The sequence below is a fragment of the Sorex araneus genome, chromosome X (genome assembly GCF_027595985.1).
Source record: "Sorex araneus isolate mSorAra2 chromosome X, mSorAra2.pri, whole genome shotgun sequence".
In the NCBI taxonomy this organism is placed as follows: domain Eukaryota; kingdom Metazoa; phylum Chordata; class Mammalia; order Eulipotyphla; family Soricidae; genus Sorex; species Sorex araneus.
In genome coordinates this window covers 192,335,999-192,351,764 of record NC_073313.1, presented here as the reverse complement: position 1 = coordinate 192,351,764, position 15,766 = coordinate 192,335,999, and the positions used below count along the sequence as shown (strand labels likewise).

Sequence of the window (15,766 nt, the reverse complement as noted above, 5' to 3'; positions counted from 1 at the left end):
GTTGATACTGATTTCTAAAAGAATATCTCAACAAAAATATACCAGCTAACTTCATCTCCTGAGGAAAAGCAGCAGATTACAAGATTAAAAAATTAGTATGAGATTACCTCCACCAGAATAACCTTTAGGGAAAGCTCACTTGGTTTGATTGAGGTGAAGGTGGGGGTGGCGGCAGGGAATATGGGAAAGGAACAGAGAAGAAAATTATACCTGAAGTTTTGTATTTATAACCGCTACATTAAGCTTTTAAAACTCAAGAAAGCAAATTCAAAGATTCAAATTTCTTTAAGCACAACAGATAAGAACTAATTTTAAAAGTTACTTGGGTTTGGAGGATAAGCAGTAGTAAGTACCTTTTTAAAAAATCAACATAAACATGACACTGAAGCAAACTGGCACAGTTTCATGAGGTTTAGAACATCAGCTCACAGAATGAATATACTTTGAATCAGACAAACACAACAACTATATCTTTACCCCAAATCCACAGGCAACCCTATAAAAATCCCTGTGTTAAAATGTTCAACACAGCTACAGATATTACAGGTATTACAGGACTCAAGCTGCCAGCGACCTGCTTGTGGGAAATGTGCTTCACAAAGCTTTGCGTGCATGCACACACTCTGCAATGTGGAAGAGACACAGACACCATCGATATTGTCCTTACTTGCAGACGCACAAGTATCCTGCATGTTCCGATTCTGACTGGCACCTGGAGCGGCTCTACATGCCAGTCATCCCAATGTACTCAGGGATGTAAACACCTTATAATTAGAAAACGTGAAGGCGTCAAGGACGTTAGACAAATTTAAAAGGCATCCAAAGAAATAATTAATTATGAATTTCAGTAAAAGGATGTACCTGCTCCTTGACAGAAGCTAGAATAGTGGTGGCTGTGGTCTCGGGTTCCATGCCTGGGCCAATGGAGGCAGCAGCGTCCTGGCGGGTCTGTGGTTGCCCCTCCTCCACCAATGCAGCCTGCTCAGGGGCTGGCATTCCTCCTGCAATCAAGCAGGCAAACAGTTCATATTATCTCAAAGGCCCCTGTGCAGGAACAGCCAGGTACTGCGGTTTAGCAAACGGTTGATAGGCTCTACTATGGTCTTCTACAACATGATGCTCACAACCCCTTAGAGATATTTGCTGGCTTTCGGCAGCTAGGGCCAAAAGTATGCTCAGCAACAGCAAATACTAATATGTAGTAGAGGGCTACTGATAATAAATACTGAAAAGTATTTAAAGAAAATCAGAATAAACGTTACATTTTTTAAAAAAAGGTTGGGATGGAGGGCATTTATTTAAAAATGTACTAAAGGGAGCAAAATTAGACACCGGTTGGAACTAATATTTTTCTAAACAGGTAATCAGTAAGTAGGATTATCATATGCAACAATAATACACACTATAGTTTGCCTTAAGGGCCTACTTTCCAAGAACTATACACACAAGAAGACATTGACGAAAGTACCAATGCTTTAACCAATTACGAATGAAGATTATGTGATAGAAAAGCAGGGTTTAAAACTAAAAAGCTTCAAAATAAAATTCTGCTGTACATAAACAGAGCCATTAATAACTAGCAACACACTTATTTTTACTAGCTGAAAAGATTTTTCTTTAAAGAATCTGGATATCCAAGGATGACAATAGTTAGGAGATACGCAGATGATAACAGAATCTATGTTTCAGGTCCACAGCTCACTAGGAAGCCTAGGTTCTTTGCAGAAGAAAAAGAACCTTTCCTTAGACATCACATACTGAGAGAAGTGCATTTGACATCAGACTTACTCATCTAGTATGGACGTGTTACAAATTAATAAAAAAAAATGTCCATACCAAATTTTCATTTTCTTTTTTAATAACTTGTTTTATATCATTCTCTCTCTTCTTAAGCACATTCTCTCATACGACTAGTTTAATGCCTAGTGTGTATGTGTGTGTACATATATGTACATATATGCACACACACATATATCAGATGCGCAATTAATGTTTACTGAATAACTGAGTAAAGGGGGAACATATTTTTTATTGGTTATTTGTCTACGTAATATTATTAATAGTATTATTTTATACATGCCGTACTGTTTGCCACCCATGCTCTCCATTATCAAAAGATCTACTCAACTCTACCCCCAATACCAGCACCCTCAGATCACAGATCTATTATTGACCATAGGGCAGGGTTGTTTCTGCTGGGGAATGTCTGATCTCTTGCTGTTCTGCTTTATACTAGACATATTAATGAGTTCATCTGGTATTTTGGCCGATGTCTCATTCCAGTATTGCAACTCTCACCAAGCACAAGAACACCCAGGAAACCCTATTTGTTCAATGTGTTGCTTTCTAAGCTTATATAAGGACAACTTAAACTATGCTCTTGAGAGTCTTCATAGTGTTCTCCTTAAAAATCACTCTACTGTTGAGCAAGCGGAGTGGGAGAAAGAGTCCAGAGGACTACAATTATAGTTCAGACACTCTCTTGGGGATATAACATGTAACATCATCACATATATACTCTTATAAGCCAATGCTACCTCAATATAAAATAAATTAAAAATACTGTATTTTCACTTTTTGTCAACTTTCACAATGTTCAAGTTTATAGTATGATCTGAGAATTTTTTTCCCCCATAATTCCCTCAAAATTTAAAACCATCTTGCTACCTAGTCCCCAAATCCAAAATCAACAAGGCATGTGGAGATGCACCTGCAAAAAACCTGGGCCTCCTTTTCACTCCATACTCACCTGATTTCCACATTAGTGGAGATGGGGATGGTTCCTAGGATATCTCCAGTGGTTGCTATATCCCTCTACATTAATAGGCACTGTAGTACTGCACCGTCACTGTTGTCCCATTGTTCATCGATTTGCTCAAGCAGGCACCAGTAACGTCTCCATTGTGAGACTTGATGTTACTGTTTTTGGCATATCAAATACGCCACAAGAAGCTTGCCAGGCTCTGCCTTATGAGCAGGATACTTTTGGTAGCTTTCCGTGCTCTCCGAGAGTGACGGAGGAATCAAACGTGGGTCAGCCTCATGCAAGGCAAATGCCCTATCCGCTATGCTATCCCTTCAGCACATTAATAGGCAGAAATAAAAAACAACTCTGATGAGTTTGTGCATTTTGTTCAATCCCCAAATTAACTTCATAGGATTCCTCATGTCTGCAGGGTTATGTAAATCTGTCTTTTATTTCCATGCTGCCCAAAGCTTTCAAGCATGAGGATGAAAAGTTTCAAACTTCAGAGAATGAATTTTAGCATCAAAATCTAAGTATCTTTGAATAAGAAACAAATTCATTGAGTTCTACTCTTTAGACTTGCTAAGAATGAGCTTGCTAATTCTTTATATAGCACAATAAAAAGATTTTATGACAAACTAATTTTTTTTAGAATGTGTGGCGTACTTAACTGAGATGTAAAATAAACTTAAAATATCATCAAATGGATAAAGCAACCAACCCATTTCCATATTTACCAAGCACTCATTATAGACATGAGTTCTATGAAGAAAAAAATTGCCACAGAAAGCTCCTAGATTAGCAATTAAGGCTAAGTACTCTAAACCACTGAAAAGCTTACCTTAAAATAAGCAGATGGTTGCAAAGAACAAAAATGTTACTATGCAACAGTGTAACAAATAATGCCAAGAATCAAAAAATTTTAAATGTCAGGAGTATAATATCATAACTAATATTAAAGAAAAAGAGAGGCAAAAATATTAGTGAATGTTGAAAAATGAACTAGTAATGTTACCTAGGAAGAAATAATTAATTCCTTACTATAAATATGGGGAGTTCTACTGTTCAAGGAAATATAAAAAATTTTATTATTGTTATTAAATTATATCACATTAAGAGTATATGATGTAAATTTGCCATTTATTCTGATGACTGGCTCTCCTGTAATGCATGGAGTCAGAGGAGCCTTTTCTATGCATTACTCTACTTACATGCTGTGTGGGATGATGAGAACACATGCATAAGGCATGGTCATTGTCCATGAATGGCTCATTATCTAGATGAGACTGCAAAGCACAGATCGGGATAGCAAGATGTACGTAATAGAACAATACTAAAGATGATACAAAGAAGTTGTGATGAGCATGTATTTTAGTAAGTTAAACTACTTAGCAGGAAAGAAAATATCCTTTCCATTAATTTTATTAAATCCGATTCCTCAAAGCTTAAGACACATAGCAGGCAATCAATGTTTTCCACTTGCGGGATAAAAAAATGGCATCCAAGGTAACCAGGGAAAACTGAGGGGAAGATACTCCTCACTCCTCTAACAGTCCCCAAACACTGCAGTGAACATGGGGTAAAGGAGAAATGTCACAAGACTGTCAAGTGATAAACTCTTCTCTGCCCATTTTCCTGTAATTCTTATACCAAGTGAAGGAAGCAAAAAGAAACTAAGCTAACTAGGACACTAGAGTCACAGAATGCTATTTCCCTCCATCAACAAGGAACAAAGCAACAAGCAATTTTAGAATAGAGGCTTTGCGAAATTAGGCCTCCTGTATGTTTCCCTCAATGACCTCCACTGATTTAGGCAATCACGCAATGGGACCTAGAAAGCTTTCAAATAGGTTGCTGAACCATTTCGAGGGCTCTCCAGAGAACCATAGCAGAAACTGGAAGCAAGGAAATGCCACTTCTGTTTTTGGAAAGAAAGTATATTCTGTTCATGTCACAAACTAGAGAGCTAGACAGAGATCTTAGGTGAGATTCTTCTAAGGATTTCATCCAGGATACGATCTGTGAGTAACAAAAATGGAAACACCAAAGGCATGTCAAACGGATCTAATCTCGGTCTTTGGCAGCATAACCATGGAACTGCAGTGTGTGTAGAATCCAATGAGGCATGTATGATGCTAAAAGTCCCACATGATAATCAGTTCAGAAATGAGAACAGCACAAGGGAAATTGCTGATACAATGTGAAATGGCTAGGATATACAGAGCTTTCCAGTATAAAGTCAAAGATCTGATCTGGACCAAATGCTAACCAAAATTTTGTATTTTCATGCAAATCAGCAGACTCAAGCTCCTCAATGACTAAAAACAGGAAATTTACCAGATGAAATAATTAAAATATTAAAAACACTACTTACACTGAAGCAACTACCTGCTTCTAATTAGCTGAAAACAAATGCTGAAAGTGTACGGTCTTAAACTTAGGTTAGCTCAGGAGAAATGCTTTAGTCACTTTTAGGCTGAATACTAAAATGGGTATAATGAGACATGGTTACTAAAAAAATCATGATGAAATTAGCTATCTATAAGATAAAATTATCTATGAGATAACAGAAAATGGGTGACCAGTTAGTACCTTTCAGGTTCCTCTGGCGATATCTACTTCCAGTAATGGGAGACGCACTAACAAGAGAGGATAAAAATGTATATTTGTTCAAGAAAGCATGAGTGATGCATGTATGTGTGCACACATGCAGAAATTCATGTATACCCAAGCACAAAACAGGGATGTAATCACTGACAAATTATATTCTAATGAGCTCAAAGCTCAGTGGTGATACAAGAAGAGTGATCTGAACAGGAAGAGAAAGTTTGATGTGAAGGACTATGTAGACAAGCAGAGCCTGTGAACCTCTAAAGAGCATCCATGAAAAAACCAGGAATAGAATTTATAGGCCATGATTCCTAGACTCCATTATTAGACAATAAACAAGTTTTGTAACAAATTTTTATTACAAAACCAAAACTATAAAACCAAGTTTTATACTTTTTATACAAAAACTATAAAACCAAGCTCCCCGAAGAGACTGACAGAGTCTCTTACCCCCGAGCCTGGCTGTCTTCACCAAGGCCCCTCAGAGGGGATGGGTTGCATTTCCCTCCCCATCCTGAACAGAGCCTCGACAGTTGAGGACCTCTGGAACCCAGCCATGGCCATGCTCAGGGCCACTCTCCACACGTTCGGACAAGCCACACGCATGGGTGAGCCAGCGAAGGAACCCAGGTGTGCAGGACCCGGGGCTGAGATCTTCAAGGCTGCTCAGATGGGGACTGTGCCTCTTCCACCCAGATCCCCCATTTTCCAGTAGCTAGGCAGTCACACCCAGAAACTGCCCCCAGTGCAGTGTAATCCCATCAACAGACAACATCCAGAGATTATAAAACCAAGCTCCTGGGATGGCAGAGATGTGGCCGCATGACATCTAATAGCCTACTTCTCCCTCCTGGAGATCCTGACAAGCGACCAAAGAGTCTATTTCCTGCCTGGGAGAGCCTGGCAAGCTTTCCGTGGCATATTCATATCACAAATACAGTAACAGATATATACATACCTCTCAGAGGACCTGGTAAGCTACCGAGAGTATCCCACCCACATGGCAGAGCCTGGCAAGCTACCCATGGCGTAATCAATATGCCAAAACCAGTAATGGTAGGTCTCATTCCCCTGACCCTGAAAGAACCTCCAATCATTGGGAAAGACGAGTAAGGAGAGGCTGCTAAAATCTCAGGGCTGGGAGGAATAGAGACATTACTGGTGCCCGCTCGAGTAAATCCACGAACAACCGGATGACAATGATACAGTAATACAGTGATATTATTACTATCTTTATAGTCTGAATAAAGTTTGGCAGCCTGCTCCATTAGCCTTAATGGAAATTGAAGATTTGAGCCACAAACAAGAGAACTGTAGGAATCACTTTTTTGGATCTAAGAACTATTTGCTCCAATGACAATATACACATCTCCTATCACAGTTCAGATAATCAAGCAGCAGGAATGGCAAAGAAGAGACCCCACACTGGGTGTACGGTGTAAATGGGGAGGCAGGGGAGTAGGGGGCTCTTAATTTAACGCCAAATTTAGCCTACATTTTCATTCTAGGATTTTCCAGAATGTTGCCTACCATATTATATCTCTGTATAAAAAGGTTTCACCTGAGGGTCAAGAATCTATGCTATTCCTCAGGGAATGGCAAATACTGGAAATCTACGCACTGTCCCTAAGTGCTTTCTCAATTTATCATAGTCATTTCTCCCATGATCTCTTTTGTTCAGGTCTCTGATTTTATCATTCTCTTGAACTGTATTCTTGTGAGCAATATAAAATTCTTCAGGGAAAGCAGGCTACAAACAATTTTCTCCTTTTACCATAAATCTAAGAGAACTGGTTTTTGAATGTGAAACTGTTAGCATAACTCTGTGCATCTCACATATATAGTGAAGGTCATTGAAATTTTTGTACTCAAGGCTCTAGGCTACACACACTCTAGTATGATTACTAAGTTTCTCTGTAGGTTATGGTGTAACAGAAGGGCACTAACTATGACATTATCTTTAATCCCTTTTAACACAGCCCATACTAATCCACAAAAATCATCTCTGTGATAGATCTCTCTGAAATATAAGATCAAAAGATACTGAAATTTGCTCTAGTTACTAACTACTTATTTATTCTCCCTTAGTGAGTATCCTTTGTTTCATGTTAGCAAGTGAAATAAGCTTTCCTCTATGTAGTTTTTCTTCGAGGTTTTACATGATGATCTGTAGTACGACATATAGTACATTTCTTGAGAACTCAAAAATCTTGTAACTGATTAGAACATTTCAAGGCTGTTTAAGTCTGTAAAAAATTAAGAAAAACGAAAAGGACAGAAAAATTCAGATATTTAAATGACAAAGTGAAATAGTAAAGCAAAAATAAAAAGTAAAACAGGAAAATTTCAAGTAAAAATATAGGATAATAAAGTTTTATTGTCATCATTTATTATTGTGTTAAGACTATATATATATGTATATATATATATATATATATATATATAGGCACTCTATGAACAATAGAACAAACTATTCTAATAGTAAAAGACAAAAAAATACCAAATATTCTGTGTTGGCAAAGCTCTTAGTTTGCTTATAATGAAACTAGAGCTAATATACAAAAGAAATAAATGAATAACCTGGAAAACAGAAATATGCCTCAAAAATGAAATACCTTCAGTATCAACTGAAATCTATTATAGAATTCTAAAATGAGTACCAAATAAACTTTTACACAGTTGTGATTTTAAAATATCCTAGAAATAAGAACACTACCAAAATCTCTAACTGTCTAGGAAACTTAGAGACACTGAGTTACATACTAATCAGGGAGTTCATACAAAAATTCTAAATTTCCTGGCAAGATTTTTCTGAAAAGGGAGCTACATGCCAAGCAGAACAGTAATTCTAGAGAACAGATTATGTATAGCAATAAAATGTTTTGACTTAAGCAATTGTTTTCATGTTCAAAAGATCAACAAGATAACCTAAGATAAAAATAATCAAAAGTTGTGAATATAATGTTCAAAATTACAAATGGCCCATTATGAGGTGCTCAATGTCCTTAGTAATTAGAAAAATGCAAATTGATACTACAGTGAAATAGCAATACACAATTGTCAGAGAGTAAAGCACTGATCAAATTTTGGCAGGAACGCAGAACAGTGATAAATATCCTAAGCTGGTTACGCATACATAGGCACCATCATTTCAGATTATATTTTTTTAATCTCACTGAACTGCTGGTATCTTATACCCTAATGGCTCTTTTTCTGATTATGCAGCAACAAACATCCGTTCTATGGACTGCAAGTACAATCATGGCAGCACTTTTTGGTGAAAGCTATAACTACTAAACAACCTGAATAAAAATTAGTGGAATGGATAATACATCTTGTTATATTCAAGCAATAGAACATGTTATCATATGTAACAACATCATAATTTGTAACAATATAAATGAATGTTCTTATATAAGAATGACTAATAATAAACATAATATTAAATAAAAGGAAAAAGAATACAAGAGGACACAAGAATAGAATTTCACTTAGGTAAACTTGAAAGAAGACCAGATAAAAACTGATTTTTATCATATAATCATATCAATAGATACAGAGAAAGCATTTGACAAGATCCAGCACCCCTTTATGATGAAAATTCTCGCCAAAATGGGTATAAAAGGGACCTTCCTCAATATAGTCAAAGCCGTTTATCACAAGCCTACGGCAAGCATCATCCTCAATGGGAAAAAACTAAGAGCCTTCCCTCTGAGAACAGGGATGAGACAAGGATGCCCACTCTCTCCACTTCTGTTCAATATAGTAATGGAAGTACTTGCAATAGCGATTAGGCAAGAAAAAGATATTAAGGGCATTCAGGTAGGAAAGGAAGAAATCAAATTCTCACTATTCGCAGATGATATAATACTGTACTTAGAGAACCCTAAAACCTCTACCAAGAAACTTCTAGAAACAATACACTCGTATAGTAAAGTTGCAGGCTATAAAATCAATACCCAAAAGTCCATGGCTTTCCTTTATGCAAATAATGAGAAGAAAGCGATATGACAAAAGCAATCCCGTTCACAATTGTGCCTCAAAAAAATCAAGTACCTCGGAATCAGCTTAACTAAGGAGGTAAAGGACTTGTATAATGAAAACTACAAAAGGCTACTTCAGGAAATAAAAGAGGACACGAGGAAATGGGAAGATATCCCCTGCTCATGGATTGGAAGAATTAATACTATCAAAATGGCAATTCTCCCCAAAGCATTGTATAAATTCAATGCGATCCCTATAGGGATACCCTTGACATTCTTCAAAGAAATGGAGCAAGTGCTCCTGAAATTCATATGGAACAATAAGCCCCCACAAATAGCTAAAGCAATTCTTGGAAAAAAGAAAATGGGAGGAATCAACCTCCCCAACTTCCAACTCTACTACAAAGCGGTAGTCATTAAAACAGCATGGTACTGGAACAAAGGCAGAGCTGCAGACCAATGGAACAGGGTTGAATACTCTGACACATCACCCCCAATACATGATCATCTAATCTTTGATAAGGGAGCAAGAAATGTGAAGTGGAGCAAGAAAAGCATGTTTAACAAATTGTTCTGGCAAAACTGGACAGCTACATGCAAAAAAATTTGGCTTAGACCTCCACCTATCACCATGTAAAAAAGTCAGATCAAAATGGATTAAAGACCTCAACATCAGACCAGAATCCCAAAGGTACATTGAAGACAAGGTTGGCAAAACCATCCACAACATTGAAGCCAATGGTATCTTCAAAGATGACACACCACTGGCCAAGCAAGTGAAAACAGAGATAAATAAATGGGACTATCTCAAACTAAGAAGCTTCTGCACCACAAGAGAAACAGTGGCCTAAGTACAAAGACAATCTACAGAATGGGAAAGAATATTTACGCAGTACCCATCCGATAAAGGGTTGATATCAAGGATATACAATGCACTGGGTGAACTCCACAGGAAGAAAACTGCCAACCCGATAAAAAATGGGGTGATGAAATGAACAGAAACTTTCCCAAAAAAGAAATCCCAATGGCTGAGAGGCACATGAGGAAATGTTCAACATCACTAATCATCAGAGAGATGCAGATCAAAACAACAATGAGATATCATCTCACACCACAGAGACTGGCCCACATCCCAAAAAACAAAAGCAACCAGAGTTGGCATGGATGTGGGGAGAAAGGGACTCTCCTTCACTCCTGGTGGGAATGCCGACTGGTTCAGCCCTTTTGGAAAACAATATGGAAGATTCTCAAAAAATTAGAAATTGAGCTTCCATTTGACCCAGCAATACCACTCCTGGGAATATATTCCGGAGAGACAAAAAGGTATAGTAGAGATGACATCTGCATTTCTATGTTCATTGCAGCACTGTTTGCAATAGCCACAATCTGGAAAAAAACAGAGTGCACAAAAACAGATGACTGGCTAAAGAAACTCTGGTACATCTACACAATGGAATACTATGTAGCTGTCAGAAAACATGAAGTCATGAAATTTGCATATAAGTGGATCAACATGGAAAGTATCATGCTTAGTGAAATGAGTCAGAAAGAAAGAGACAAAACATAGAAAGATTGCACTCATATGTGGAAAATAATATAGCTGAGAAGTACAAGTTTGCAATGATGCAATGACTGGCAGATTATTTCTCTAAACTTAGTTACTAAAATACTAAAATACAGGGGCTGGAGCAATAGCACAGCGGGTAGGGCGTTTGCCTTGCACACAGCCGACCCGGGTTCTAATCCCAGCATCCCATATGGTCCCCTGAGCACCGCCAGGGGTAATTCCTGAGTGAAGAGCCAGGAGTAACCCCTGTGCATCGCCGGGTGTGACCCAAAAACCAAAAAAAATAAAATAAAATAAAATAAAATAAAATAAAATAAAATACTAAAATACAGAAATCCAAAACCTTGCAGACGCTAGTGCGGCCACTCGACCTCATATCTCTTCATTCTTAGCAATGGAAAACAAATTATCAAATGCTTCCTTTTCAACAGGTCTGACTTTAAGGGGGAGAAACTCCAAACAATAATAGTTTATCAGTTACACAGGCAGGGTGGGGGACTGGGGATGGAGGGGCGGGGTGGAGTATACTGTGATTCTTGGTGGTGGAATATGTGCACTGGTGAAGGGATGGGTGTTCGAGCATTGTATAACTGAGACTTAAATTTGAAACCTTTGTAACATTCCACATGCTGATTCAATAAAAGAAAAAGAAAAAAAAACTGATTTTTAGGAAAGAATGCCTAAGTACCAGGTCACAATAGCCAGAGTAACAATTACACCTGCCAGAGTGAACTGGGGTGTGATCTCAGAAGGGTACTTGAAAAACTTTTGAGATGCTGTCAGGGCATAGACAATGGTTAATGAATATATTTGTTTTTCAGCATCTTTAACTTCAATATACCTTGTATACAGTCTTCTATGGTTACTTTTTCAGGAAAGAAAAGTGCTTATAGTGTAATAACATGAGATATCTTACTATGTGATCCACAGTTATACTAGAACTTAGAATCTTAAAGAACAGTGTTTTAATACCTAAAATACTAAAGATCACTTTTCCAATTATTTTTGTTTAGTAAGCCAGGAATTATAATTTTGACTAAGAAAGGAATTTAAAGAAATTCATTTCAATTAAAGGGGTTTACATTATAAGGCGAGATTGCACTTAACACTATATGTTACCAATAAATTTTGAAAATGAAATATAGGGTTAATATCGAGTCGATACAGCTCGTGCCTGGAGGCAACATTCCCCTATGACTCCAAATTAATGGTGCTTCCTGGTTATATGGATCATTTACATGGTCCTATAACAAGAGGAACAGCTTGTAACACTGTTAATAGAAACTAAAAACAAATCTATGTTAAATAAGTATATTGTACTTCAGTATTCAATAATTTAAAAATTATTGTTGTTGTTATGTTTGGAGGTCACAGAGATTCTCTCCCAGCTCTGCACTCAGGGATTACTCTTGCAGAGATCAGGGGACAGTATAGGAATCAGGTCGGCAGCATGTAAGGCACGCACCCTGCCCACATAATATCTCTCAGGCCCCTGTAGCACTGTAGCACTGTCATCCCATTGTTCATCGATTTGCTCGAGCGGGCACCGGTCATGTCTCTCTTGTGAGACTTGTTGTTACTGTTTTTGGCATAACAAATACACCACGGATAGCCTGCCAGGCTCTGCCAAGAGGACGGGATACTCTTGGTAGCTTCCCAGGCTCTATGAGAGGAACGGAGGAATCGAACCTGGGTCTACTACATGCAAGTCAAACGCACTACCAGTTGTGCTATCACTCCAGCCCTTATTTCCTAAAGAAAAGGGGAAAAAGTATTTTTGTAAAGTACTAGAAATTCACTTTGATGTGATTTTTTTGTAGCATAGATGCAATAATAATGCATAAGTTTTTTAAATGCATTACTATTCAATGGTCTAAAAATAATGGGCTAGAAATATTCAAGTGGGTGAGAATGAAAATAAAACCCCAAGGGGAGATGACTAGATCAAGAAGCAAAATGAGTACACATTTTCACTAATTCCCAACACACAATGCCATGAAATAATAAGTAAAGCATTTGGATTTTTCAAGAAAAGAAAACTACCTAGTCTAGAAATTTTTAATAAGGCCATCAGTGTGCCAAAAATCAGGAAAAATAATGGTTACAGATCTGTGGTAATATAATCAGAGAAAGATATTTTACAAAGAGGAAGAGAATTGCTAGAAAGGTGGGAAGGAACAAGTGCTTGGAGCTACGGGTTCCTGCAAGCAGGCACTAACTAGCTCACCAGGCTCTCAGAGAGAAAGAGGAAGAGAGGGGCTCAGCCACCACCCTCCACATGCTCAAAGGGGTAAGTGGTTGCTATGGGCAAAAGGTGCCATGCAGACAGCAAAATTTCTCTTGCTATAATGCTAAGAAGACTGGGTCCCTTAAATAGAAAAAGTAAAGGTGAAAGAGGGAGAAGGAACATTCTTTTATTTTTGTATTTTATTGAATCACTGTGAGATAGTTACAAGCTTTTATGTTTGGGTTACAATCACACAATGATCAAACACCCATCCCAGAAGGAACATTCTTTACAATGAAAACTGCAGACATAAACAAGACAAATAGTGAGTCTTTGAGTTTAAAAAGTAGATTAAAAACAAAACTCTCAATTAACAGAAATAATTTTGTCAAAGACTATTTCAAAAAAGTGTTCTAAATAATTGCCACCACTGCCCCAGACCTATCCCACAAAGACAGAGATTAGGGAGGGGGAAAACAAAAAGACTACATGCAAGATCTATATTTATGAAGAATACTATAAAAAGAGGCTAGGGAAATAGTGAAAAGGATAACACTACCATCAGCCTACCCAGGTTCAGTCCCAGGCACCACATATGGTCCCCTGAGCCTTGCCAGGAGTAATCCCTGAGCGCAGAGCTAGGAGTTAGCGCTCAGCGACTTTGGGTGTGGCAAAAAAAGAAGTGAATTATGATTTTAAAATATACATACTATGAAGATTTTAAAAAGGGAAAATAAATACTAAAAGAAAAAAATCTCAGCGCCTAAAATTTTAACTGAGAAAATGAAAAAAATCATTGAAGTAGGTAAAATACATCTAGACACAATCAACTGAAAATTTATGATTCCAAAAATAAAGATAAGACCATCACTTTCAAAGTATGTGAATCAGCCTTATAGCAGAACTCTCTTTAACTGTAATAGATGAGGCAACAGTTTACAAGTATTGTAAATGCATACCCAAATGCATAAATCAAAAGTAAAGGCAGGGGCTGGAGAGATAGCACAGCGGGTAGGGCGTTTGCCTTGCACGCGGCCGACCCGGGTTCAAATCCCAGCATCCCATATGGTCCCCTGAGCACGGCCAGGGGTGATTCCTGAGTGCAGAGCCAGGAGTATCCCCTGTGCATTGCCAGGTGTGACCCAAAAAGCAAAAAAAAAAAAAAAAAGTAAAGGCAAAATAAGGGCTTTTAGGATATAGCAGAATTTAAGGTTGAATTCCACAATTTTATTTTACTTATGCACTTAAGCCACACGCCAGGGTGCTCACAGACCATATATAGAGCCAGGTATTGAATTTGGGTCAGCTGAGTTCTAGGCAAGTGCCATACTTATTCACTGTACTATCTCTCTGGTCCCTCAACAATCATTAAAGGAAGTCCTACAACCAATAAAAAAACAGAAGGATAGGTTAGGACAAATGAAACAATTGAAAATTAAATCTAAATAAGTTACACAGGTTCTCAACATAAGAGATTTGAGGAACTCAAGAAAGTAAAACTGTATTAATGTTCATATTTAATTTAGCAGGAAGAAACATTTCCAGAATAAATCTAAGAGGATTGTGCCCTTCTAATAATTTCAGAGCAGTGAGGCATAGCCTGACCCTTGACTACAGGCCACAAGTAGAAATTGAGACCTTGTGCAATTTTGAAGGAAAAATCTTTATCTTTTTCACTGTATCACTGTCACTGTCAATGCATTGTTCATCGATTTGCTCGAGCAGGCACCAGTAATGTCTCCATTGTGAGACTTGTTGTTACTACACCATGGGTAGGTTTCCAGGCTCTGCCGTGCAGGCAAGATACTCGGTAGCTTGCCGGGCTGTCCGAGAGGGACGGAGGAATTGAACTCGGGTCAGCAGCATTCAAAGCAAACACCCTACCTACCATGCTATCACTCCAGTCCATATGTGTGTGTGTGTGTGTGTGTGTATGTGTGTGTGTGTGTGTGTGTGTGTGTGTGTGTGTGTGTGTGTGTATACATATATAGTTTTTTTTTTTTTTAAAGAAATAGCAATCGTGCTGAAGACTCTGGCTAGCACTGGGAGTACATTTCTTGGAGTTAGGCCTTCCTGCCATGGAGCTGCCCAGGAGGAGAGCAGGACAATATCATGCAGACTGGAACATGGGTAAGAGCAGCGGCTCTGCCAATTACGCCCCACAGCGCTGTCCACACTCATGCTTATCAGAGGCCCCGGCCGAGACCGCTTGTCTTGCCAGCCCCGTGGGTCCCCCTGCCTACATCGTAGCGCAGTCAACTCAGTTACTTCAACTTCCAGGTGCTCTTTATCATTTTAAAAAACTTTTTTATTAAATCATTGCGATAGATCAGTACAAAGCTGTTCATGACTGGATTTCAGTCATACACTCAGTATTCCAACACCCATCCCTCTACCAGTGTAAATTCCCTAGGACCACTGTCCCCAGGTTCCCTTCCATCACCCCACATCTGCCTCTATGGCAGGAGTTTTACACTCCCCCCCTCCACTCCCCTCCCCACCTCCCTCCCTTTCTCTCTCTCTCTAGAAAAAATGAAGTTGTGAAATTTGCCTATAAATGGATGGACATGGAGTGATCATGCTGAGTTAAATGAGTAAGAAGGAGAGGAACAGATACAGAATGATTGCATTCA

The 15,766-nt window shown here is 38.3% G+C and overlaps 1 protein-coding gene across 15 annotated transcripts in view; it reads right to left on the bottom strand.

The window, feature by feature from the left end:
- PKP4 (plakophilin 4) overlaps positions 1 to 15,766 on the bottom strand; it is a 278,532-nt gene that overhangs the window by 184,545 nt on the left and 78,221 nt on the right. For 10 of the 15 annotated variants that reach the window (XM_055120668.1, XM_055120675.1, XM_055120671.1 and 7 more), the window contains one exon: positions 862 to 1,001. The exons of 2 other annotated variants lie outside the window; for them this stretch is intronic. In XM_055120668.1, the coding sequence (XP_054976643.1) occupies positions 862 to 996 (135 nt within the window). In that variant the 5' untranslated portion in view covers positions 997 to 1,001. Of the gene's footprint in view, positions 1 to 667; positions 765 to 861; positions 1,002 to 15,766 lie in introns of those variants that run through there. 3 more of the 15 variants (XM_055120680.1, XM_055120678.1, XM_055120682.1) reach the window with 3 other exon arrangements.